The sequence below is a fragment of the Silurus meridionalis genome, chromosome 7 (genome assembly GCF_014805685.1).
Source record: "Silurus meridionalis isolate SWU-2019-XX chromosome 7, ASM1480568v1, whole genome shotgun sequence".
Classification (NCBI taxonomy): domain Eukaryota; kingdom Metazoa; phylum Chordata; class Actinopteri; order Siluriformes; family Siluridae; genus Silurus; species Silurus meridionalis.
The window spans coordinates 10989457-11014868 of record NC_060890.1 but is presented as its reverse complement, the minus strand read 5'-3'; the positions used below and the strand labels follow the sequence as shown (position 1 = coordinate 11014868).

The 25412-nt window shown below is 36.3% G+C and overlaps 7 protein-coding genes across 15 annotated transcripts; 3 read left to right on the top strand and 4 right to left on the bottom strand.

Moving 5' to 3' along the window:
- Positions 1-395: 395 nt before the first annotated feature.
- zdhhc4 (zinc finger DHHC-type palmitoyltransferase 4) lies at positions 396-5496 on the top strand. 3 transcript variants are annotated; one of them, XM_046853472.1, is made up of 7 exons: positions 396-487; positions 699-837; positions 2658-2731; positions 2927-3105; positions 3186-3311; positions 3490-3734; positions 4107-5496. In XM_046853472.1, exons 2-7 carry the CDS (start codon positions 715-717, stop codon positions 4395-4397), a joined length of 1038 nt encoding a protein of 345 aa, XP_046709428.1. In that variant the 5' UTR covers positions 396-487; positions 699-714; the 3' UTR covers positions 4398-5496. The 3 variants fall into 3 exon arrangements, with proteins under 3 accessions (XP_046709428.1, XP_046709429.1, XP_046709430.1); XM_046853473.1 differs by having other exon boundaries at positions 473-614; XM_046853474.1 differs by lacking the exon at positions 396-487 and adding an exon at positions 493-610.
- A 148-nt stretch (positions 5497-5644) lies between these two features.
- Positions 5645-7063, top strand: LOC124388627 (phosphoglycolate phosphatase). The gene is made up of 2 exons (XM_046853476.1): positions 5645-6451; positions 6550-7063. Exons 1-2 carry the CDS (start codon positions 5857-5859, stop codon positions 6873-6875), a joined length of 921 nt encoding a protein of 306 aa, XP_046709432.1. The 5' UTR covers positions 5645-5856; the 3' UTR covers positions 6876-7063.
- Positions 7064-7204: 141 nt separating this feature from the next.
- Positions 7205-10833, top strand: bricd5 (BRICHOS domain containing 5). 2 transcript variants are annotated; one of them, XM_046853480.1, is made up of 6 exons: positions 7205-8218; positions 8485-8622; positions 8728-8880; positions 8963-9070; positions 10025-10178; positions 10488-10833. In XM_046853480.1, the coding sequence occupies exons 1-6, from the start codon at positions 8165-8167 to the stop codon at positions 10577-10579; spliced, it is 699 nt and encodes a 232-aa protein (XP_046709436.1). In that variant the 5' UTR covers positions 7205-8164; the 3' UTR covers positions 10580-10833. The 2 variants fall into 2 exon arrangements, with proteins under 2 accessions (XP_046709436.1, XP_046709435.1); XM_046853479.1 differs by having other exon boundaries at positions 7205-8622.
- A 722-nt stretch (positions 10834-11555) lies between these two features.
- mlst8 (MTOR associated protein, LST8 homolog (S. cerevisiae)) lies at positions 11556-14749 on the bottom strand. Its single transcript, XM_046853475.1, has 9 exons — positions 14469-14749; positions 14120-14291; positions 13548-13599; positions 13310-13472; positions 13153-13228; positions 12903-13055; positions 12649-12773; positions 12377-12540; positions 11556-11844 (listed from the first exon to the last, which is right to left on the bottom strand). Exons 2-9 carry the CDS (start codon positions 14246-14248, stop codon positions 11726-11728), a joined length of 981 nt encoding a protein of 326 aa, XP_046709431.1. The 5' UTR covers positions 14249-14291; positions 14469-14749; the 3' UTR covers positions 11556-11725.
- On the bottom strand, positions 14535-19427 carry meiob (meiosis specific with OB-fold). Of its 6 annotated transcripts, none has more exons than XM_046853468.1 (13): positions 18042-19427; positions 17776-17833; positions 17450-17581; positions 17275-17347; positions 16988-17198; positions 16804-16904; positions 16671-16723; positions 16253-16348; positions 16057-16176; positions 15828-15972; positions 15554-15740; positions 15252-15338; positions 14535-14943 (listed from the first exon to the last, which is right to left on the bottom strand). In XM_046853468.1, exons 1-13 carry the CDS (start codon positions 18105-18107, stop codon positions 14797-14799), a joined length of 1476 nt encoding a protein of 491 aa, XP_046709424.1. In that variant the 5' UTR covers positions 18108-19427; the 3' UTR covers positions 14535-14796. The 6 variants fall into 6 exon arrangements, with proteins under 6 accessions (XP_046709424.1, XP_046709426.1, XP_046709427.1 ...); XM_046853470.1 differs by having other exon boundaries at positions 16057-16155; XM_046853471.1 differs by having other exon boundaries at positions 16057-16155; positions 16988-17183.
- A 382-nt stretch (positions 19428-19809) lies between these two features.
- On the bottom strand, positions 19810-21126 carry msrb1b (methionine sulfoxide reductase B1b). Its single transcript, XM_046853481.1, has 4 exons — positions 20954-21126; positions 20623-20765; positions 20409-20523; positions 19810-20308 (listed from the first exon to the last, which is right to left on the bottom strand). Exons 1-4 carry the CDS (start codon positions 21006-21008, stop codon positions 20289-20291), a joined length of 333 nt encoding a protein of 110 aa, XP_046709437.1. The 5' UTR covers positions 21009-21126; the 3' UTR covers positions 19810-20288.
- Positions 21127-21760: 634 nt separating this feature from the next.
- neurl2 (neuralized E3 ubiquitin protein ligase 2) lies at positions 21761-23168 on the bottom strand. Its single transcript, XM_046853477.1, has 2 exons — positions 22225-23168; positions 21761-22014 (listed from the first exon to the last, which is right to left on the bottom strand). The coding sequence occupies exons 1-2, from the start codon at positions 22934-22936 to the stop codon at positions 21899-21901; spliced, it is 828 nt and encodes a 275-aa protein (XP_046709433.1). The 5' UTR covers positions 22937-23168; the 3' UTR covers positions 21761-21898.
- Between the last annotated feature and the right edge of the window lie 2244 nt (positions 23169-25412).

The window sequence follows — 25412 nt, the reverse complement described above, 5'->3', positions numbered from 1 at the left end:
CCTATACAGGTAGTCGTCGACTTACGACCACGATTGGGACCGACAAATCGTCCGTAACACGAATTGGTCGTAAGTAGAGTAGGTTATATGTACAGTACTGTGAAATGATGCCGGAAGCTGGTACGCACTGTCGTACCGCGGCATACGACAGTCGTAACACGATTTGATCGTAAGTAGAGTAGGCTATATGTACAGTACTGTAAAATTATGCCGGAAGCTGGTACGCACTGTCGCACGCCGCGGCTAGCTATTGTGGTCGTAAGTATGAACAACGAATGGTCGTAAGTTGGTCGTAGGTCGTAAGTCGACGACTACCTGTACATACAAATTCTCAGGACTCTTATTTTTCAGGGACTTTTACTTTGACGCTGTCTGAAATAATTTCTGTTGTTCAGACTGCTTCACGCTGCCGGTTACCTGATTGTGGCGGAGACGAAAGGAGAGAGAGAGAGAGAGAGAGAGAGAGAAGGAAATAACCTACCAAATTGTTAGTGGTGTTTTTCCCCCCTATGGAAATGAATTGTTGAATTAGTTTGACAGTGTTCAGGTAGAAAGCTGCTTGGCTGACGTGAAGTGCCATTAGAGTGAAACTGTGTTTATGTGGATGAAGTTAGGTAGATAAATCAGTATAAAGCAGTGTACCAGCTACAAATACTCACTCAGTAAAAATAACTCTTTGTGTTGATTTGTTTGTGCAGTTCTGCGGGCAGGTAAATGGACTTCCTGACTCTTTTCGGGATCTATGTGGCGGTGGTTCTCTCCTGCATCGCCCTGGTGTGTAGATACTCAGGCCAACACCGCTCTCCTTTCAGCCGAGCATACAGCCTTCTCTTTGAGGTATACACTCCACAAGAGACACAGGGGGATCTGTTCTTCTCATATTTCAAAACTTAACGAGTTCAAAACTCATATTCAAAAGGAACTTCAGTAACAAAAGCTTATAAATAACGAAGCAAAGAAATACAACCAGACAATAGACAGCATTGAAACTACATGGCAACCTGAGGTTCCTCAAACTCAAAAAGAAAATACATTATGCATCATGTCCATTCGTGCCTATTGAAGATCTTCATCCCACGTTTAGTCCCCTTTTTACTATCAGAATAACTGAGTGACTCTTCTATAAAGACTTCTCACTAGATATCTCAGCAGGCCTTTTTCAGATTTGTGTTCATTCAGTCACAAGAGCATTAGTGATGCAGGGCGTGTGGAAATCCGTCAGTGTACCGGATTGTTTATTTGGCCAATTTATGCTGTCTTGGATTGTTTTTCTTTTGTTTTTTTCAGCCTAATAAAACCGCTTTTGGAGATCCCATATACTAATTAAACACTTGCAAACTTCAAATCTTTTATATCCTTCATGTCATAAGGAGGCCACACCTGTCTATCAAACCGCTTATTAGTGAAGTGTCTGGTTACTTTTCAGCCCATACAAATGGAGTGACTATGGAAAAAAACCCTTATTTTCTAAACAATTAATGAATTTTTTAAATGCATTGAATTAAAGAGAAAGTTTACATTTCTCTCACATCGTAATTGTTTCATATAAAATACATTTTTGCTGAAAAACACAGGCAAAATTACCTATAACACAAAATTCTACTCTAAAAGTTAAAGCTTCATGATAAAATAAGAGCTTTTAATGAGTTACTTTTCAATGGAGTAACATTGAATTTTAACATTACTCCATTTTCAAATACTAATTTAACTGATTCATTCATCTTCAGTAACTTCATTATCAGGTCTGCCAGGATCCTAGTGTATCGAGTGTGTATCACAGAAACAGGGTGAGGCCAGACTTTCGTAGGACATTCACATTTATGTACACACATTTACACCTAGGAGCAGTTGTTGGAAGGTTAGAAACTGGAGGATAACCATTCTGAACAAAGCCGACACAGAGAGAACATGCGAAACTCCACACAGACAGAAACCCAAGCTCAGGACAGAACTAGACCAAAAAGTCATGAAAAATAGAATATAAGGATAAAAATAAATAGAATAAGTATTAAGTATAGTATAACTAAAAAGTATAAACATAATATATATCTATATCATTATCTATCTATCTATCTATCTATCTATCTATCTATCTATCTATCTATCTATCTATCTATCTATCTAAAGTGACAAACAAAAGTGTTTACCTGTCTTCAATGTTCCTGCTGTATCAGCACAAATCTCTCTCCTTGGAAAAAATTATTGCACAGATTCAGGGTTTGATTTACAAATATCTTTGACTGGAAAATGTGTGTTTAAAGATATTTTAAAATATTTATCGCCTGCCTTAACATCTGCCCCAGGCATCCTGTTCAAGTAGTTGATAAAGCGTGAGCTGATATGGACTGAGTTGATATACCATAATGGTGTCATAATGGTAACATTACTGATTTAAAATAATAAATAAATAAAAGAATCTGTTGCACAGATTCTAACCATTTTAGATTCTGAGTCACATGATTTCATGTATTATTTGATTTAGACATTTTCTTCTTATGTATAATAAGTTTAATGTCAAGCCATTGTATATGTTTTTAAAAATGATTCAAATTTGCAATGAAAGAATATTTTCCTCACTCTACCCTTTAATCCAGCTCTACACTAAACCAACAAAAAAAAAAATCTTGACACATCTCAAGCATCTGTTTTTTTTCCAGGTTGTTTCTCCTTGGATTCCACAATGTATTCAAAATATTTGCTACTGGAGTATGCACAAAATCTTTCATCAGAGGTGAGAATATAAATTTACCATACACCCTTAATCAGTATCAGTTGAACATACTTAAGATTTGCTGTTCACATTTCAGCAATTCTCGATTTTTTTTTTTTTTTACATTTTTATATTTCTTAACACAATTCTCATGTTGGTCTGTTGTTATTAAATTGTGATGGTCTTACACGAATGGTCTTTCCTCTTCTGCAATAGAAATCGCACCTTCGTGTACTTACACCTCATTCTCGAGGCTGCTATATATGGAGAATTCTCCTATGAGATCTTTGGGTTCTGTTTGGAAATGGACACCACTTTGTTTAACGTGTGCCTTCCCTATTTCTTCCTGGCAATTAAGTCGTATGTCTTTTACCTATGCTGTAGTAAAGATCCCGGTAAGGAACATGCACAAGTCATATGATTGCTTACTAATGTGGAACCTCAGACAATGCAGTTAAATCTGCTTTCTTTTTAGGTACACTGACAAAAGAAAACCACACACTTCAATTAAAGGTGTACGAGTATGATCAGAAGCTGTTTCAAGAGGGACTTATTTGCCAAACATGTCAGTTGGTGAAACCTGCCAGATCGAAACACTGTAGTGAGTATAAATTAATTTTTTTTAAATAATGAAATGAATAGATATTTAGAAAAATGCAGAAGGTTAAATCTCATTATGCAGCCTCCTGCAAATCGCCAAAGATCAGCTTGTTTACTGGAAAAGCAGTTGTTATAATTATATATGTCATAAACCAAAATGATTTCTTTGTCATGTTTAGGTGTATGTGATCGATGTGTCCTGAGATTTGACCACCACTGTGTGTGGGTGAATAATTGCATCGGTGCTCAAAACACTAGATTTTTCCTGCTCTACTTGCTGAGTGTTTGTGCCATGGCAGGCGATATTGCACTTCTCACAGTAGACATGTTGTTTCATTCCGTCGTGCGATCTGGAATCATGCATGCACAGTATGTTGATTCAGACGGTCAGCAACAGCCTGTAGGACTACTGTTTGTCATTCAGGTAGGTCACTAAACAATGGGTCCATAAATGCATACATAATATAACAGGAATCATAGAAAGAAAGATAGATGACAGAAAAAAAGATTTCTTCACAGTCCTACAACACAGCCATAGTGTTGTTAATCCAGGCCACTAGTTCTATTCTTCTCAGCAACTGTAACCAAATTCTGCTGCATGTTTCCTAAAAGCTTCATGATCACTATAAGGAGCTTTGTTTTTTAGTTATAGAGAGAACACTTTCCCCATACACATGCTTATAGTGAAAACTCTTTATTCATTGCTGTGGGAAAAGTTTTACAATCCAAGCTGTATTTCTAAACCTGGAAAAATCTGACATTTCTAAGGCCTAATGATTCAAACCTTTCTCTACAGCACCTCTTCATGACCTTTCCCAGGATAGTCTTCATGCTTGGCTTTGTGGTATTTGTATTTTTTCTTGTGGCGGGATATACCATGTTTCATTGTTATCTGGCTCTGGTGAATCAGACATCTAATGAATGGTTCAAGCAGAAAGGCCATGGCTGCCAGCACTGCAATCCTGTCTCTGAACATCGATGCCGTACTTCCTACAACCCATTCCGGGGCTTTTATCACAGAGGAATCCTCAAAAACCTTGGAGAAATAGTTTGGCCTCTATGCCCTACTCAGAAGAAAGACAATTAGTTTTTGGTTAAAGGACAACAAAAAGAAATGTATAGCATTTTTCTACTAAATCCAGTTACAGTGATTTGTGATACAAAGCTGTTTTGATGCAAGTTGTTAAGAAATAAGGGACACTTACAGCACACTTTTTTTATGATTACAGACTTTGACACTTATTTATAAAATGTGCAAAAGGATGTTACAGAACTAACAAAACATAAAAAACATTCTTTATTATATAGTTTTGTATATAGTTTTTGATGTTATTGTTTAAATTCAGATTCTATGAAAAAGGTTTACAAACATGTGACTAAATTTACTCCCTGGGGCAGTTTGTGAGAAATTAGATGCAGTTTGCTTAATGATTTTTCTTTTACTTATCATTTATAATTCTGTATCTCCAGTATAAAACAGAAAAGCACATTTTGGATCCCAGACATGTATTTACTTTTTTATATGTCGTTACCTTTATCTGAAATTACTTTGTTTTGGTAAGGGGTTTGTTTAAATAAATGTTTTCTTTTTTTTTTTTATTTTATATCTGATGATTGTTACACAAGTGACTGTACATCATTTGTGTTTCTTCCACATTCCCTGCTGAACAATCCATCAGCTTCTTGATGGCAAAATTCAGGCTGAGCTAATCAAAGCTAATGCAAACAAATGTATTTTATTTTATATTTTACAAAAATGAAATGGCAGTATTGCAGTTAGAATCAAACTAAATAATTTACTCAAGAAGGTAAAAATAGGTACAGTAGTTTAGTGGTTAAGGTCATTGGACTTTGGATCCCAAGATTATGAGTTCAAATATCAGCCACACCAAACTGCCACTTCTGGGCCCCTGAGAAAGGCCCTTAACCCCATAGCTGCTCAGTTGTACGAATGAGGAAAAATGTAAGTCGCTCTGGAAAAGAGCATCTGCCAAATGCCATAAATGTAACTAAGGAAAATATGGTCTATTCATATTGGTCTGTGTTCTGGTGGTTATCAGAACCGAGCTAGATTTTTCAGCAGGGTTGGTCAAACATAAAGTGATTGGTATTCATCTAAAATATAATTAAGGACTGGAAAATAATAATAAAAACAGTATCCAGGCTGATGAACCCAGTACACACCAGATCAGTGTTTTAATTTACAGGTCAACGTTTTGATCACAGTAACATGGTGTACACCAGCTTTTGTTACTGTTCTACACCTGTTTAGTTCTTCAGTCAGGCGCACACAGTTTTTGGTGACTGTCCCTTTAAGCCGGTGCGGAAGTGCTGCATGTGCCAGGTCACGTCGGGATGTATTAGACAAGCGAGTGCATTACTTAACACCAGATATCTCGTGTTGTAACAGCATTTTCAACACACCGGTATCAGTATTAGCTCCTTCTTGACGACCGTTAAAGTTTGAACGATTACTAACCGAGAGAAGCAGCTTTCAGTAGGACGTGAAGAGCCTGTGAGCTAACAGTGACCGCAACTAAGTTTCAATGGCAGTGTCAAAATGTACTCGGCTCAGTGGGCCGTTGACTAAACAGGTCCTGGACTCTGTGGACAGTGTGCTGTTTGACTGCGACGGGGTGATCTGGCGAGGAGATCAACCCATTCCTGGTGCCCCCGAGGTGGTCAACTTGCTGAAAAAAGCCGGCAAGCGTGTGTTCTTCGTCACTAATAACAGCACAAAGACGCGCAAAATGTACATGGAAAAGTTGGACAAGCTGGGCTTCGAGGCCAGTGAGGACGAGGTGTTCGGGACAGCGTACTGTTCAGCTGTCTACCTCAAAACCGTGTGCAACCTCCAGGGAAAAGTGTACTTGATTGGGAGCAATGCGATGAAGCAAGAGCTTGAGGCAATGGGGATCGAGCAGGTCGGTGTTGGACCAGATCCAGTCTCTGGAGGGCAGAAAGATTGGGCCGGTGTTCCTCTGGACCCCGAGGTCAAAGCCGTGCTGGTGGGTTTTGACGAACATTTCAGTTACATGAAGCTGAACAGAGCGTTACAGTATCTGAGCAATTCCGAGTGTCAGTTTGTGGGGACCAACACAGACTCCAGACTGCCTCTGGAGGGGGGGAAAGCAGTCCCAGGTAAGCTGTAACTCCCCTAAGGTCAAATAATAAAACCAGTACAGTGATGTTTTGACTAATCTGGTGTTTATCTTTTTTTATTTTTATATATATATTAGGCACTGGTTGCCTTTTGAAGGCAGTGGAAACAGCAGCACAGCGTCATGCCCAAGTGGTCGGAAAACCCAGCAGCTTCATGTTCAAATGTATGGCTAGCAAGTTTAAGCTTGACCCAAGTAAATGTCTTATGGTTGGGGACAGACTAGACACAGACATCATGTTAGGTACCACCTGTGGTCTGAAGACTCTGCTGGCCCTGACTGGTGTCTCAACGGTAGCAGATGCCGAGGAACACCAAAGAAGCGGATGCCCCAAGCGCCAGGGAATGGTGCCTGATTATTATGTTGATAGCATTGCAGAGATTTTACCAGCCCTCCAAGCATAGCAGTGAATACTGACCAGGATGTAATATGTATTCTGTAGGTTCAGAACAAAGGGAAGTTTTTATTACTGCTCACATAACAGAGCTAACTTGAACAAGTTAATTTAGTCTATGTTGAAAGAGTGAATATTATTATTATTATTATTTTCAGGACCTTAGATCCCAACATTAAATTTTGTTGATCTGTACAATTTCTAGTTTAGCTGTCTTTGGAACTTAAGATGAAGAAAACTTGGACTGGCTTAAAGGTTCTGAGGGCAAGATCGAGATCCACTGAAAAAGAGGTTTATAAAATAGCTAGATATTTCCAAGTGATATTTATATCTGTGGTTTCTTATGCAGCAGTTTTAGGTTTCCCCAACCTTAACACACCTAAGAGTCGGTTTATGATATGCACTGCCTATTATATAAAGCCACAAAAACATACTTTCTATTATTTATCTGCTGCATCAACAGGGTCTACTTCTGTTATCCATCACTAATGCCCATGTATATCACTCTACTTTTTTCCCAGTACAGTAGTTTTCCTTTATCTATTTTTAAAGATATCTACACACTTAGGTAAATGCCTGAGTCAGCATGTGATGCTTTTGTAAATTCTTCTGAACGTCAAACCTCAGGTACAGAGTAATGACCTGCAACAGATGATAGACAGGCTTATTGGTTGGATAACGCAATTAATGTGACTATTTGTTCAGATCACTAACACATAACTAAACAAGAATTGTTTTTATTAAAGTGCTTGTTTTTCCTTTATTATAAAGTTACAAAGTTGTAGAGTTTGAAGCACAACAGCTATTGTAACCCCATTTATGTTTATGATCAAATGTAATGGTTTCCTTTTTTTTTTTTTTTTTTTGCCTTGAACAAAGTGCTCATCATACAAGATCAAATAAATGAGCATCATCTCAGACTGAAAGAAATGACTGGTGTATTGTGTGCAAGCTACTGTGTGTACTTATGGGATATTTTCATGATCAGTTGTTGAGGTAAAGTCACCTTGGCAAGTCAGCAGCTACAGAAGCTGATTCAGGGCAAAAGCAATGCATTTCTAAAATAATTGCCTCTTTGCGATGACTAGCCCTGTCCACAGAAAAAAAAAAAAATCCCCACCTCTCCCCTTTGTCTATTGTCCAGTGTGGGGTGGCAGCCAGTGGGCTGGACTATGTTTTGAGTGGAGTGTGTGTTGGGGGGGTTAAAGAGCAGCAGTGAGGACCTGAGCAGGTATACAGCAAACTCTCTTGCAGTCTCAGTCATGAGTGTAGCTTGATAGACAAGCAAGTAGATGCAGAATGATGAAGTGGTGCAAATTCTCAGAAACCAGTTTGGAGGATCCACAGTGCATGGTGAGTTTTTATGACCCTCTCTTTCATTTACATCCAAAATGATTAACACTAATAAGTATAATCAGCAAAGAATATATAAGTGCATTTTCTTTTAAATATAAAAAAAATATATAATTTTTTAGAACAAATTTAGATTAATCTGACAATTTAGAATGAAGGGGTAATTTAGTGTAAAATGTCCACCTGAATCCAGAATGAAAATCCTCAACCCTGAAGAGGACTGCAGAAGTTATAGGGTGATATTTATGTATTTCTCTTGGTCTCAGCATTGTGGCTCCATAGGCTCCTCCAGGTTTCCACAGCGTGTGCTATGGGGCAGCCTCAGTATCACACTGCTCATTGTTATCATTGCCCTTGTTGCCCTCGTTGTCACTGGGAAGTTCACACTCCATCCAGACGTGCAGGTAAGTGATAATGTCTAGTTAAAGGCATTTGTTGCCCTTACAAATCATGAAATTAGCTTTTTCAATTTCCAAAATCTAAAAGATAAAGAAAGCTTTCCCAAACAGTCTTCGTTTCAGGTTGTCCGTATCATAGCTCCTGACAATCCTGCTGCTCTGATCAATCAGTCTGCATTAGTGGACAAACACAACAACATTGTGACATACTCAGTCATCTCGCACACAAATCACACATCTACAGTGCTCTTTGACATTAAACATGTAAGATCTTTATTTTCTTATTGGTTTCAACAGAACATGTGAATATAATAGGAATCCTTTAAAGTAAATTTCTCCTGTTTAGGGGTTAATATGCTACAAGCCTGACAACCAGGACAGCTGCTTCCTTCGTCAAATGGAGATGTCTGATTATGAAAACATGCGTGCTCTCATGGATGAGTCCAAACAACAGGTAAAAATGCTTCAACATCTCAAATCTTATAGTTGCTAAAAAAAAAACCCAAATCATAAATCACACCTTGTATCTCTGAGATACATCAGGCCCCCCCATAGGCCCAGCACTGTTAACTTATGTGTAAATAGCAGTATGCTACTTTGGATAGCAGATTGACTGACACCTAAATGCAGCACCACCCTCACTGCTCTGAGCTGATAAAAGGGTACTTTTGGCTGGTTTCTTCGTTCAGCTCCAGAAAAGGAGCAACAGACCGCACAGGTTCAGTAGAAATCAGGCTTAGCTGGCTCTGAATTCCTTAGCACATTTGATCTGCCTCATACGGATCCCATTACAGAATTGGACCACTAAGTGCACAATGGCCGCTCTGTTGTGTTTTTTCCTCTCTTATAAGTCGCTACTGAGAGGAAAGAGCACTCTTCCGTTAACAGGCAGAAGACTTGTGCTGGCCACACTTCTCTCAGCACTTAACAAGCTGTTCCTGTGGTGGGTTATGATCTGCACAGAATAGACGAATTGTTCCACTTGACTTGATGTGTATCCTTGTCCAGGTAGAAAGTCCTGGAGTAAGATTAGATTATTTTTTTCTCCATCATTGCACCTAATTGAGGCCATTAGACAACTCGGGCTAATTCGATCTGCTCACCAGTAATGGACACTTATCCTAATGAATAGACATTTTGGAAGAAATTGCTATATTTAATTATGGATATTAACTGCTTTTGTATCATGTTCAGACACATCAGGTCACATTTCTATCTCATTTTACCGGAGTAGTAATTATGGCATTGTTCATATTAAACATATAGATGTATAAATACACGTATCGTTGCATTTATACAATTTTTAACATGAGAATGATAAATGTATGTATTGGACCTAATACAGCTGCCATTCAACATATACCAATAATACAAATGTAAATTTTGATGGATGTGGTTATTAATTCAGGTGAATCAGATCTGGCTGGTGGGAAATAAGACTCAGAGAGAAACTGAGTTTTTAGGTGTGTTGTCAGGCCGTCATGTGGACGTTTCAGCCCTACATCAACCGCTGCAAGCCTTCTGTCAGCAGAGACCAGTGTACTGGACCAGGAGAGCTAATGGTAAGAGTTTCTCTACAAACACAGCTTAAAAAATAAAATAAAATAAATGCTAATGCTTTCTATTTTTAATACTTTGTTTTTCTAAAGACAAACAATGGAACATTTAGAAAGCTCATGTTGGCGAACAAGCCGAGCGCAAGGGTACATAGCGTGAAGCATGGTAAAGTGCTGAGAAACATAATCCAGCACTTCAGTTGTGACCTTTTCCAAAGTTTTAGTGACTAACTGAGGCACAACTGCAAAGTGAAGTCGTTTTGTGATTTAAGTACGAGTCCTTTACTGATTACAGGCACACTGATCTCCTTACAGGTCCCAAAGAACGACTAATTTACTTCTGCATTGACATCTGCTTCCCCAACAACATTTGTGTCTCTGTGTGTTTCTACTACCTGCCAGAATGAGCGTCTATTCAGTGTGTGTGTGTGCAGAAACACACATCCCTGCTGGTAATGAGTAAAAACTCATCTTACTATCACTGAGACACTACATTCATCGAGTCATGTTACCCACAATGACTCCAGACCTATTCACCCATTTTTTTTTATTATTTTTTTTTTTATTAAAGTTTTCAATTCACTGCTAACTAAAAACCCTGTTGAGATCCAATAAAGTATCATGATTCTGAGTGAGTCATTTTTTCCTGAGTGTATACATATACACATTGTAGGACTACAAGAACACATTTTAATCATGTAAACTGACCTTGATAGTTAAATAAAGGGGGAAGTTTGATACTGCTAATCAGTGTTTAATATAACTTTACTGGCAGAGATGGCAATGACCCAGTATTAGTATTTTACTGACAGATTGTATTTACAAACATTGGTTATATACAGATGGAAAAAAAAAGTGTGTAAGGAAAAGAAAATCCAAACCCCATGTGACATGGTCACCTAGTAATAATGAAACACCTTCTGTTCATGGGAGCAGTTTCAAACCTTGTGGGATGATGTTTAATAACTCATCCACTTATGGGAGAAAATATCTAAGAAACATATTTGTTGAGCAGCAAAGGTATAAATATCAGAAGTTCTGAAAGTGAGCGAGATGTTCTTTGTACACTTGCCTATTTAAATAGCATTCACCATTTAGACAAAAAGTCCAATCACAGACCCGAATCAAATGTTTAACATTATTATGATTACAATTATAATTCAATTTCTTAACCAGATTCATTTAGAGGTGGTACTCAATTTAGTATTTCCCTATGTGTTCTTTTTTTATTGTATTTCAAATGTGGTAATTAATACACTAGCAGGATACCTGCTGAATCTAAAACACACACCCCAAACTGCAGTTTTTGATGTATTTTTAAAGTTCCCTTTAATATTGTTGATGTCGACTGTTTACTTTTCTCTTTTACCATAAAATATAGAGTTATACACAAAGAATAATTTATTACGATTTCAATAACAATCAAAATGATCAAACTTTTATGATGCTTCATATATCTCCAAGATATACTCCAAACTGCAAACCTTTGTGACAATAAACAGTACTGCTGCCTGTTTAATCAGAATAGGAGATGATGGGGCACTGCTTTCGATTTAACCAAGCACACTGTCATTAAAGGCCAGACACACCACAGCCTTCTGATGCCCACTGTACTCACGCTTAATTTCCCCAGTCTCCACACACCACAGACGTGCCAAATTATCTGAAGAGGCTGAAAATCAATATAGAAAAAAAAGGACACAATGAGCAGCATGGCTTAAGTTTCAGCTACGACAAGCAAAAATATATTTTCTTGTAATCAAAAAATTGTGTGTCAGGCTAACAACACACAATTTTACAAAGTTACTTGTATTACAAGTATTGCATGTAATAATTTATGTGCTCAACATTCTACAGATTATGACTGCATTTTTATGGATTGTCTAAATACATTAGAAAAGTAACTGCAATAAAGTTGAGCAGTGGAGCAACTAAACATGCTTAAAGGCGAATGATAACTGGTTTATTCTATGCATTAGCAAAGAGATGCTCATGATTGGCCAATGACACATTCTTTAACAAAGACAGATTCTCTGTAGCATCATCATAATTTAAATATATATTATTCTCCAATGGCAGAACAAGTACCTAACTACACTTATAGTGTAAGTGTACTTAGTTATGGAAAAAAAGAAAAATGAAGAACCCAGGAACAAACAATTTAAGAGGAAGGTGTCCACATCTGTCTCCTCCTACATGCTTACCTGTGACAATGTATTGCGAGTCTCCAGAGAAGGCACAGTCCCACATCCAGCCGCGAGACGTCTCTCCAGGATTGTTGCTCTTGATGCTCAGCTCTGTCATCAGTGAGAAGTTTGAAGTCCTCCAGATCTTACACGTCTGGTCTGCAGAGCAGGTGGCCAGCAATCTAGGTAAGATAATAATAAAGACAAAGAAATAAGAGATGAGTGGCAGAAAAAAAATAAACTCTTCTGACACTACAACCATTTCTTGAAATAATTCAGAATGCACTTACGTGGAGTCAGGACTGAATTTACAGCGCAAAGAGTACCGCTTGTGAGCAGGGATTTTGGTTTTGGGTATAAGCTGTGTCACCTCATCGCCGATTCCTCCAGCCAAATTCCATACATAACAGTTGCCCTATCGAGCAACAACAGCAAATATAAAATAAAATAAATAAAAAAGAAATGGAAGCTTTTCGTGCAGAACCACTGTGTATGTTAAAATGAAACTATAACAAGAGAGAGAAAGTGTGATATTGGTACTGACAGAACTATTGACAGCAGCCATGTAGCTAGCATCAGGGTCAATGTGCACAGAGTTCACCGACACCTCTGGCTCTGGGATGAGCTGCTCATTATGGTCTGTTTTCAGATCCCAAACATGGATCACACCGCTTTGATCTCCAACAAACAATTCAGCCTAAACACACACACATACACAAACATCAAATAAACTCTAAAGCAAATGAATCAATAACTCGTATCACAGTTTTCTAATTTATTTACATAAATCTTACTTGGTTGGGATGAAGACACACACAATTAATGGGTGCATTGACCTGGAAGATCCTTTGACACTGTAAATTTCTTGACCTAAATAAAAACAAGTCAATGCAATAAAAAAAAACATTTCAAACAGATTTCTCATCTAAACCACTAGTTACTGTTTATCACCTCAGATCCCAGATGCGGGCCATGCAGTCCTCCCCTCCAGTGTACATCCATCTGCCATCCTCATGGAAGCCAACCGATGTGATATTTTTGCTAACGCCATCATAATTGATTACAGGATTTGGATTGTTTGAGTTGAGGTCATACATGCGTATGTGCTGATAACCTGTAAACAGAGGGTGACAATTAAAACCCCCATTGTACAAAGCTCTTCATTGCTACTCTGTGGATTGTAACTCACCTGCAGCTGCAATCATGCTCCTATCAGGGGTTACTTCTAGTGAATTCACCTGCTGATGTTGTAGTTAAGCAATCATTGGGATAATATAATACCAAATTTAACCTTGGGGATCAATGAAGTATATTCATCTAGCTATCAATCATCATGGTTTAAGCAAATCTCTCTCTCTCTCTCTCTCTCTTACTTGTTTAGCCCTTTTAACAATGGACAGTGTCCCAGAGCATCCTAACAGAGATAAATAAGTTATAAAATATTAATTTATTTTAGTGCCTAAAAGTTTAAACTTATACATGTATCCCTAATGAGTGAGCCAGAGCCAAGTGTGCTAAGGAAAACCTCCCTGATGTGGTATAAACAATATGAAAATTACAGCCCTAAGCTTTTGTAGTAGACTGTCTATTTTATAATCTGTTAATTATAAAATTACAATCCAAAAACATCATCATATAGTAACTTTATGGATCTTTAGGCTGTTCCTGTTTAGGCAACTCAACAACTATTATGAATCATTTGTATTGGTTCTTTGGTCATGTAAAACAGCATGCATATGCATTTTTCAGCTGGAAGGATACAGAATCCTGGTGCTGTACTGTTCTGGTGCAGATCCCACTGTGTGCCTGCCAGAACCGCACTGTGTGATCATACCCAGCGGTGGCCAGGATCACTGGGTCACTCCCGACTGTACCTTGGTTTACATTCATGGTTGGCTGTAGTACTGACACACCGGTGCTTAACTACAGAAAGCTGAAACATAAACAATGCAAAAAAAAAAATATTGCGTTCTATCTGTTGTAGTTTAATTTGTTAAGGGAAAAAATTCTTATCAGCTGTTAAAACACTAAAGAACTACCGATAACAAACTAGTAGAACGATGATCGTCCTCTATACAGGAAAACACCAACCAATAAACAATTTTTTTACCTCTTAGCAGATGCACACTGTATACCAGCTGTATAAAAAAATAATGCAAGAAAATTAAAGGGAACCGTCAATGAAATATTCTTTATTTAGAATAATGGCAATAACCAAGCCGATGCATATCCGACCGAACACATTCCGCCTGAAACACGGAACACATTTAATAGTTCCGACTAGGCGAAAAGGACAACAGAGAAACTTTCTAAAGCAAATGATTACATTTATCCAAGGAGAACATTAGATACACAAATCAAATATAAACAAAACGGAACAGAAGCAAACAGTTGTGTAGGTCAAGTATATTTTCTTTAGATCAAAAAAGATTTATTGATCAAACACTACCACTATTTAATCTTATATCTGGTATATAAAAGCTGGTGAAGGCAGACATGCTTTGTTTCACTTCCACTGGATCAGCAAGGGTGCAAGACAAGATGCTTGTCCTCATGCCAATTTTGCTTTTTGTTGATGGTAACACCTGATGAGAGAGAGAGAGAGAGAGAGAGAGAGAGAGAGAGAGAGAGAGAGTCAACAGTGACACTGAAATTTGAGGAAAACCCTTAAAACATTAAAACTGGACAGTAAAATGTAAAACACCAGTGATTTTTCAGATGAAACACAGTGCATAAGTATGTGACAATGTAAAACTTTCAACAAACTCACTTAATTATAGGTAGGTTTCTCCTCAGGCAACAGTATATAATGAACAGTAAGTCATGGTGTGTTGATGGGATAAAATATAATGTGGATAAAAAGATTTTAACACAAAGGAAAAAAAATTCAAACCTTTACATAAACTTTGCATCTTTCCAGCAGAAACTTCCACTTCATGGCCGTCCGGTTAGACTCTGATAGACACACAAATTCCTTGGACTGAAAGAGAAGCAAAATATGCACAATTCTTTCTTAAAATAATTTTTTAAAAGTTTACAGAAGGTAAAATACAGAAGCTGCAAATGGGTGAATTGTAGTTTATATGTAGAACCCATGCATGCTAATTGTACCATAACATATCCTCTCTATTACATTGAACTTTTTTATGAAGATTAAGTGATTAATTTGTATTTAAAAAAAAACTTTGTACTCACAGTACATCCTAGTGTTTGCTCAGCAACAGTGCCTGACAGATTACAGCTCTGCAGAGTTCCTGTGTGATCACTGATATCCACTAGCAGATCAAAGGCTGCAGTGACTTCACCTGCTTCTCCTTGTTTTGGACAGGCTGCGTTAGTGCAGACCTCAGTGTCCTCATGGACACGAAATTTGCATCTGTCACTATGAAAATAAGAACTGGTTCAACCATCTGAAGAAAACTCACGTCATTAAACTGGGTACATTACCGCCCAAACATCCCCTACTTACCACCTGCTGCGAATGACTCTAGTAATGCAGGAATCTAATCCTAAAGTGGTGATGAACCCATATATCACAACATAAAAGGCATCAGAGTTGTTCAGGGCTCTGGCTTTAACCTGACTTACTGTCTGTACATCACAAATGGAGTCCACTGTGAAATAATTGTAAAATAAATATTCACTATCTACCTGAGATGGTCCTATACAGTTAAAACAAATGCATGTTTTATGCTTACAGGGAACATTAACATTCACTTCTATTTCTGGCTCATTTAGCTGTTCACTTTCTGATAACTCCTTGGCATAACTGAAGAGCTGGTTGGCTTCTAATGTATCTATATAAAGACAAAGGAAACCTTAAAATGCACACTTATTAATAATTATATTTTGATAATAACAATTTAACAGGTATCAATAGACACTACAACTTACCAGGGTTCATAGTAATGATCGTTTTTGAGGTAGCTGTTGCCACCATTGAGTTACGAAAAGTATCAAAGTTGATCCGAGCATCCACTATGAAGAGCACTATAGAAAATACATACAAAATATCCTAATATATATATATATATATATATATATATATATATATATATATATATATATATATATATATATATATATATATATGTGTGTGTGTGTGTGTGTGCGTGTGTGTGTGTTGTTCTTCTTTGGCTGCTCCAATTAGGTTTCGCCACAGTGGATCATCCATCTCCAATATAATATAATATAATATAATATAATATAATATAATATAATATAATATATATATATATATATATATATATATATATATATATATATATAAATTAAAATAATAACATTGTGTGCATTTTGTTTATTACTATACCTGTCTCTCGTGGTGGCAAGGTCTGCACAAACTGAATTGTTTCTCGATCCCAACTATGAATGACAGCATGTTTTATAATGATGTACATTTGGAAATACAGTCAGGTTCATTATTTATGTACAAACAAACATACCATATGAAAGGGAATGATGTCAAAGTTTCATCAAACAGTTTAATCTCTAGCTTCTGCCCTTTTCGCCCATCTGATGTAGTAAAGTACTTTGGTTCGCCAATCTTTGGGGCATATGTTACATGTGTCATGCAATGAAATGTTTTAATGTTTTAAATGTTTCAAGGACATCTCATAGTATTCTCACCGATCGCACAGCAGCTAGAATATTAATAAAGTTCCCATCTAAGCTTTGTCCATTTGCAGTAATGTCTCCCAGTGTGTAGAAATCCCCTGAGTCCTTCACTGGTATGTGGAACAGAGGAAGCAGTCTGCTCTCTGTGTCTAAATCTGAACACATTCGTATGGCTGAGTGGGTTTCTGTCACCAACAATCTGTAAAAACTGAGGACAAAGGAACTTTTAATCATCAAAAATAAATCAATAAGTTCAGCAAGATTTCACTGAAAAGCCTTTTAAAAAAACGTATTTCTACCTTGGGGTTAAAGGACAGAATCGATCCTCTTTCTCTGGATCTTTAGTAACAACAAGAGGATTTTCAATGAAAACTAAAAACAAATAATAAAATGGAACAGTTACTTCTAAATCACACACTGGTTAATATATGCAGGAACAGAGCAGACTGGAAAGTGTAATAGTTTTATTCTTACCACAGTCTCCTATTTTAAAATGGCTGCAAAGCCCTTGAATATATTGTTCAGTGCCCCATGAAGAAACATTAATGTAATGGATTGGTGAGTCTTTAATTGTAAAGTTGAAGGTAAATCGCTCGGAACCAACATCTAGAATAAAATTGAACTACATTATTATTATTATTATTATTATTATTATTATTATTCGTGGTAGTAGTATGGCAGTAGTAATATTGCAATCAGAATAGATTAAGAAATAAAAAAAAATGTGAGCAGTCGAAGACTTGAATGAATGAATGAATGAATGAATGAATGAATGAATAAGTATTTATATGATTGCCAACTTTTCCTGTCAGGGAATCCTCTTGCATCAGTCTTTCCAATAATAATCCCGACCAAATTCTAAAAGTGAAACGTATAAACATATATTTTGTTATTTATTAGTTAAGGCTTACAAAATTAAACATAAAAAAGTCATTGTTTTATAAAACCTGTGGTAACACGTTTAACAACACAACTCCTGACACCAATTCTTATAGACCAATTTAATTTCAGTCTTAATAATAATAATAATAATAATAATAATATTAATAATAATAATAATTCTCACCGGACGTGTGATACTCGGGTTCAAGTCAGATATTGAAACACTGCTGTATGTGGAACCATTTTCCATCTTTCGACCTGAAGCTAAATAACAGCTATTCTGAAAGTAATGCTGAAACCTTTGACCTCCCTATTTAAGTTACCAGCGAATTAAAATACGTATATAATTTTTTACATGCAAGCTACATCAATAATCACGTTGTTCTTACCACAAACCGTCAACACAAACCTGTCCCTGTTAGCTAGTGGCTAATCTGTGTAGAAGTGTACGTGTGGAGAAAGGCTGAGCGCGCACCGCTTATTGCGCTTCAAGATGCAATGTTAATGGAAAACTCCTGGTTTGCTGAACAAGTGTGCAGTCTGGGAGGTTTATATAACATTATAACATTACACATCATTATTTAAAAAATTGTGCAATAAAAAAAACCCCATATCTTAACATTTAAAAAAAATTTTATTGATGTAATTGCTGTACTGGCGAACTTCATGCACCAGACCCTGCAGAAGTTCATGAGAAGTTCACTACACGCTACACGAACCCTATTCACTACAGCAGCATATTTGTAGACACATGACCATTAAATTCATATGTGCTTTCTGAACATCCTGCTCAGTTCCAGCTTTGATGGAAATTGACCTTAATTTTCTGGAAGGGTTTTCCACAAAATCATTATGGCCAAAATAATGAGATGAGGTGAAAAAACTCAGTGTTTATACCAGCTCTATCTGCAGGTGTACCATGAGCAGAACACAACTGTGCTAATGTTCATTTAAACATGTAGGAATATATACTATATGAGCATTATTATTTGGACACCTGACTATTACATCAACAGGGATTGCAATCATATTCATTCTAAATACATGGAGTTGGTCCCCGATTTGCAACCTACACATTATAAATATGAAATCCAAAGTAACACAGACAATCAATAAAACCAGGAAAATATGAGAATCTTTTTATACATCTATGAATGTGAAGCTAGGTTTATGATGAGGAATCGTCTATGGAATTCACTGTGACAAATAATCTGTGACTACATAGTCTTCTGCTTCAGGGTTTTGTTGCTGCTGTTTTCAAATGCTTCCTCTTTCACAATTACAGTTGACAATGAAATATGTTGCAAGGATAAAATCTCACTTGAGATAAAAAACTTTAGATGGCATGCTATCACAGTAACAAGTCTAAAATCACTGAGCTCTTCAGAATAATCTTTTTTCCCCCCACAAATTTTGTAAAAGCAGTCTATAAGGCTAGATGCTTGCATGTATACACCTTTGGCAATGGCTCTGATTAAAACACCAGAATTCTAAGAATCCTGAACCAGAATTATAAGCTCTAATACTTGTGTCCATATAGTGTATCTGGCTATGCATTAAAGCTATAGAGGGGAATTTAAACTCCTGAACTTTCCATTAACTGAAAACATTAAGTATATTTTTTTTGTTTGGTTTTATGATCTATATGTATCTGAATGATTGTGGTTTGGGTTAAAGCCATAAAAGAACAAATTGAAACTAAGAGCTAACTAAGAATAACCATAAATGACAAAAATGTATATAATAAACTGATAACCGTTACAAAAGAAACACAAAAAAAAACCCTGTTGTGTTTGATAGACCCATGGGGTTTCTCAGACCACACTTTAAAAATGACAGCTCTACAGAAAGTGTTTTTAATCATTCTGTCATCCACTTTTAGTGTAAAAGAAAATCCACTGACCCTCAATTAATTAGTTATTAATAATTAAATATTAGTTGGCTACATAAAATATTTTTCCTAGTTTTAATAAAATTCACTTGATACATTCATGTGCTTTAGATTTTCCACATTCATTTCAAATGACCAGTTCAATATATGCAAAGGTAATATAATAACTAGCATTAATAGTAGCTGAACGATGTTAAAAAATAAAAAAATAAAAAAAATAAATGACATCTAAGCATGACAAATCCCAGATTCAGACCCACTGGACCAAAGAAGTCATACTAAGCCATGTTATATGGATTAGTAAAGGATATTAATTCCTATGGCCCACGAGAAAGCATCTGATTTTTGTTTCTACACAGTTCTGCATATCTGAAACATTATTACTGTTTTACAGTGTGGTACAGAGCAGGATGACCACATACATCTGTGAACAGGGGATCCAGGTGGATTTTTCCCAGTTCACTTCATAAATTGAGCATCCCCTTAATGTGTGTGTGCAACAGCAGCTAGAGAGCATGTTCATAGACTGCCATCCTCGCTTTATTGATGGCCAACCTTGTCTGCAAAATACACAAATTAATGTTTAAAAGAATTTAGATCACAAGTAATTCATAGATCTGTCACATGCTTATTTAAAGACCTCTCTATATATCTATTTACCTTTTGGAACAAACTTCATTGAGTGGCTAAAAATTCAAAATCTTGACATGCCTTCTTCTGGACCATCATTCAGAAACTCATGGCCTAGTCCACTTCCACACTTCCCACACAGAACCTGCACAAGAACCCAAACAGAGACCTTAGACTAGTAACTAAGGATCAAACTCACCCTGTCTGTCAATTCTATAAAGTTTGCTGTTTTAACATTATTGACCTTATAAGCTGTGAGTGTCTCCATCACTTTAGTTACACTGTCCTCCTGGATAGTTTCTGTGAAAGCTGGCCAAGGCGAGGAGTGGACATATTTTGATCGACTTGAAAACAGTGGGTTTGCACATTGGGAGCAGACATATATTCCTGCAGACAACCAAATATAAAATCAAATAAATCTAGTTTTTAAAAAATGTAAATATGTAATAAAATAAATTAGAACATTTCTAGTAAGCTGCATAAAATATCGAGCTGTTGTCTGATTTATTTTTAACACATAAGACTGAAACTAACATCTGAAAAGTGGTTTTCTGAAACAGAAATAGAACGATTACCTCGCTTAAAATGATCTTTGTACACTTCCTTCCCGGAAAAAGAACAGAACGACATTTCGTCTTTAAAACAAACACACTGTATAAATGAATAACACTCAAATCTAGGCAGATGCACAACGTTAACGCTACAGTGAAATAATAACGCATGCGCTGTTGAAATATTCCGGCCACGTGATAATTACAAAACACAACCTGGTGTAAACCATACATGTCCTGTAGATGGCAGTGTATTTCTATTGAACATGATCAACAATAAAAAAAAAAAACTTAAATCTTGGTTGAAATGTAAACTACAAAGCCTCTTTTCAAGAAATGTATCCTATATCATATAGAATGTAAAAGCTTGTTTGATGCAAAATATGTCTACAGTCGTCAGTGTATTGGGTCTTTCTTCATTTGTGGTGGGAAGTTGCGCTGAAATAATATTTAAATACTTATCTTAATTTTTTTTGTTTGTTTTAACATGTAATTTAAAATAGTCTAAACAACTGCTAAAAGTTACAATTTGTTTTTTTAAAATACATATTTAATTACATTTGAGAGATGTTATGTGTTGTAATACCTGTATGTTCCCATCCTACCCTAAAGAGGAATCCTGGCATGTAAATTCAGGAGTATAACATTTCAACACAAATACAGTGTTTATGTTCTAAATTTAATTTAATTTTACATGTTTCGTATAATTACATTCTTTTACAAAATGCATGTTTTGAAATATTTTAAGAAAAGATTAAAATATTCCCCACAGGGAATATTTTGAATGTTCCCCACCTAGACATCACTTCATTCAAGATGAACGTAGAAGGATTAAAGTGGTTGATAAATGATTTATTGCACACATATATTGTTTGCTATTTGTTTAATACATCTGTCCAACAGGTGTTATAATCCAACTTTCTGGTTCAGAGTGTGCATTTAGCTGTCAGAGCTTTCCAATTGACTTTGTTACTCAAATTTACAGTACTGTTTTAGCATCTCTGGGAGATCCAACAAGTCCAATGCCATTCTGTGAATGATGTGCTTCTGAATAGTCTTCCGACAAAGTGTCTGCAGTGAGGGAACTAGAACAAAGAGAATCAGAGAAAAAAAGTATACTTGCATTTTGGTTTATGTCTCTGTGTGTGTGTGTGTGTGTGTGTGTGTGTGTGTGTGTTGTGTGAAAACAGAAATTCCTATCAATATTAATCAAATATATCCACTTTACCACTTTTTAAACAATTTTCACAATTAAATCTACTTCATTATGCTGCATATATTTTTTGTAAACTTACGGCCATATTCCACTTGTACAATTCGGACACTTTTAGTAGCAGCGAATAAATCCACAACGGCATAGAGTGGCTGACTGGTGGGAATTCCTTTGGCAGAGGCACCCATGTCTTCACCATTGATGACAATATGCATGTCAGCAAAACCTTGGCTTTTTGGAACATACAAAACTCCAATCCGACTGCGTCTGGCAGTAGGAGGCAAAGCATTAATTTTATAAAGATCATCCAGGATGTGACTAAACTGGCCAGGCCGACTCCTTCCCACCAACTTGTCCTTCGGTATGCACACACTCTCTATATGTAAGTGACTTTCAGTGAAAAAAGTTTTTAAAATATTGCCTTCATTTCTATCAGCTTGCCTACCATCTGCTTCTTGGGCCTCATCCTCAATAACCTTGTTGTGGTTCCTAGTTATGGCAAACACCCAGCTTCCTCCCTGGTCCACTAGGTCAGGCAACGAATACTCAGGAACTGTCTCCAACTTTTGAGGATCATTTGCAGTTAGTCCAATCCTGAGATGACCACACCAGCCTATCTCCTTGTCCTCGATCTCCACCAGGAAAATCTCTCCGGGATTTAAAGGATGTTTACTAAAGCAGATTCCATTAGCAAAACTTTCAACTCTAATGGCCCTAGTCCCACAGCAGTCCAGTTGGACATTGGTACCATGAACAGAGTGAAACTCCATAAACTGCCCCAAAATTGCAGCCATTTAATGAAGACTTTAAATTTAAACTTAACAAATGGCAGTTTTACATAAATTACATAAACGATTACTTAAGCATACTTGCCTTCAATCTGAAACATGTAAATATTTAAATCCTGGTTGACTACATGGCCTTGGGGCAGACAAATACTTCTACAGTGCTCTCCAATAACCGCGAGAAGTTTCTAGTTTAAGAGTGCTTGCTATTTTTGACCCACAGCATGTGTCACTGACAATTAAAACAGATGGCAAGGTCTGCGGAGGAGATATGGGTGAGTGGGTGGAGTTATAAGAATTCCTAAATAAGGAGTCCCCGTTTCAGTGCCACCTACGGCACATGTACTTTCAATCATTTCTGCAGTTGAGTTTACCTGATTTAGTACACAGTCAGGTACAAAGGCTAGTTACAACACAATTTAAATAAAAATACTGTACTTCGGACAGCACTTAAAAATTTAATTCTGTACTCCACAATCCTTTACCTGGACCTGAACAGATTTAATTTGCCTCCTTATACAGTACAGTTTCAAAGAGTGAAGCAGGCACAAGACTATTGAGGATAGGAAGTTGCTTTAAAGAGATGCCTCTGTTATTTTTCAGTGTGTCTGCTGTCATCTTAATTCATGCTAGTTGTATTTTAATGCCTTATTTTTTATATATTCTTAATGTTTATTTGTGTAATGTTATATTGTGTAACAATGTTTTGAAATAACTTTTCTGACTTTCTTTATCTTAAACTGCAATACATACCAATGTAGTTTCTAAAGCTTTTTCTTCTCATTTTGTTACTGTTCTTTATACCAACACATTCTTTCTTTAACGGTTGTATTCAGAAAGTATATATAAAACTTTTATAATATAATATATACGTTTTTTTTCATGTTGTTGCCTTTTGTAAAAATGCTTTAAATATTATTTTCACATCAATTAACCCTTCTTAATTTATAACGACAAATCAAAAAACATAAATAATCATAATAAACTTTATTTAAATAAAAAAAGATAAACTTTAAATATCATGTTGATATAAGCATGCTGATATTCAAACCTCCTGCTTTAAAGTCTAACAGAAAATGGCAAGCAATGTGGTCAGAGCTCAGTGAGACACACATCTGAGGAAGGCTACATAAAATGTCCTGCTGCAGTGAAAATTCCCAAAGCGCAGTACACATGATTCTTAAATCTTAAATGGTCTCTTCAGGACTCTTCCTAGAGCTTCCTAAAGCTGTGCAGTTGGGGGGATGGGGACTGGGTAGAGTGGTGACCAACAACTTAATGGCCAACCTGATTGAGCTCCAGAGATTAAGTGTGGGGGTGAGAGAAACTATCAGAAGGTCATCCTTCACTACCACGATTCACAAATCTGGGATTAATGGCAGTGACTATACAGGAGTCTCTCCTCAGTACAAGACACATGAAAGGCAAAATGTCAAATTTATGCTTTAAATTTACAAAACTTCAACAGTTTTTTCATTAATGGTTGATTTAGAAATCTATGCAACTTTGTAAGAACCAGCCATTGGCAATTCTATTTATAAAGGGTGCTTCGCAAGATCACCATTTGTGACTATATATATTTGTTATTATTTGCCATAGAATTAATATATTAACCAATAACAATATTTACCAATAGAACATTATTAAACCCTGCTATTATTTTATCACTCTAAAAAAAAAACCCAAAGAAAAAAATATGTCAGCATATTATCATCTACCATACAGTCTAATAGCTGGTTTACAGTTTAAGGCACAATTTTGTGTTTAAAACAAATATATAACTTTATATAACTTTGTAAATATAACTTTGTACTCCTTTTTCACATGTTATTTAAGAACACATTATAAATGTCAGAGACAAGTGGATTTAAGTTATCTTCAGATTAAAATAATATGGCTGTCTAAAATCACTCAATCAGCCCAGATTATCACCATTAATTCTTTACTAATCTGTAATTTTGCAGTGGTGTTTCCCTTCATGGAGCAAGAGCCTGCCATAGTGAAGGGCCTTGTGTACTTGTATTCTGAATGAATAAACATAGCAATTTATTGTGGTGTTCAGCATTTAAAATGTTAGCCCTAACCCAAGATAAACAGAGGATCTCCTGAGTATAATCAAATTCTTTCACCATCTTGAGCTTTTGTCTGCTATGATCCATGATATTCTGATGAGGAGGGAGCCGTTCTTTGAGGCAGTCAAAAGAAAATTATCCCCAGGTGTGACAGACATTTTTTTATTTACCTTTCTCGGAGTCAAAATTCCGTGACACTTTTTCTTCTTTTAAATATAAATTGAAAACATCTTTGTAGGCAGACATATCAGTTATACTCTATATGTTCTTCTTATTGGATGTATGGTGTCTTATTATTTCAAATTTTTGTTAATTGTTGTATGTGTTTTGACTGTGTTTTAAGTGACAATTCATAAAATGTATTGTTATCATTATTATTAAAACAAGCATATAGTTAGTTTTTCGCACTTTCC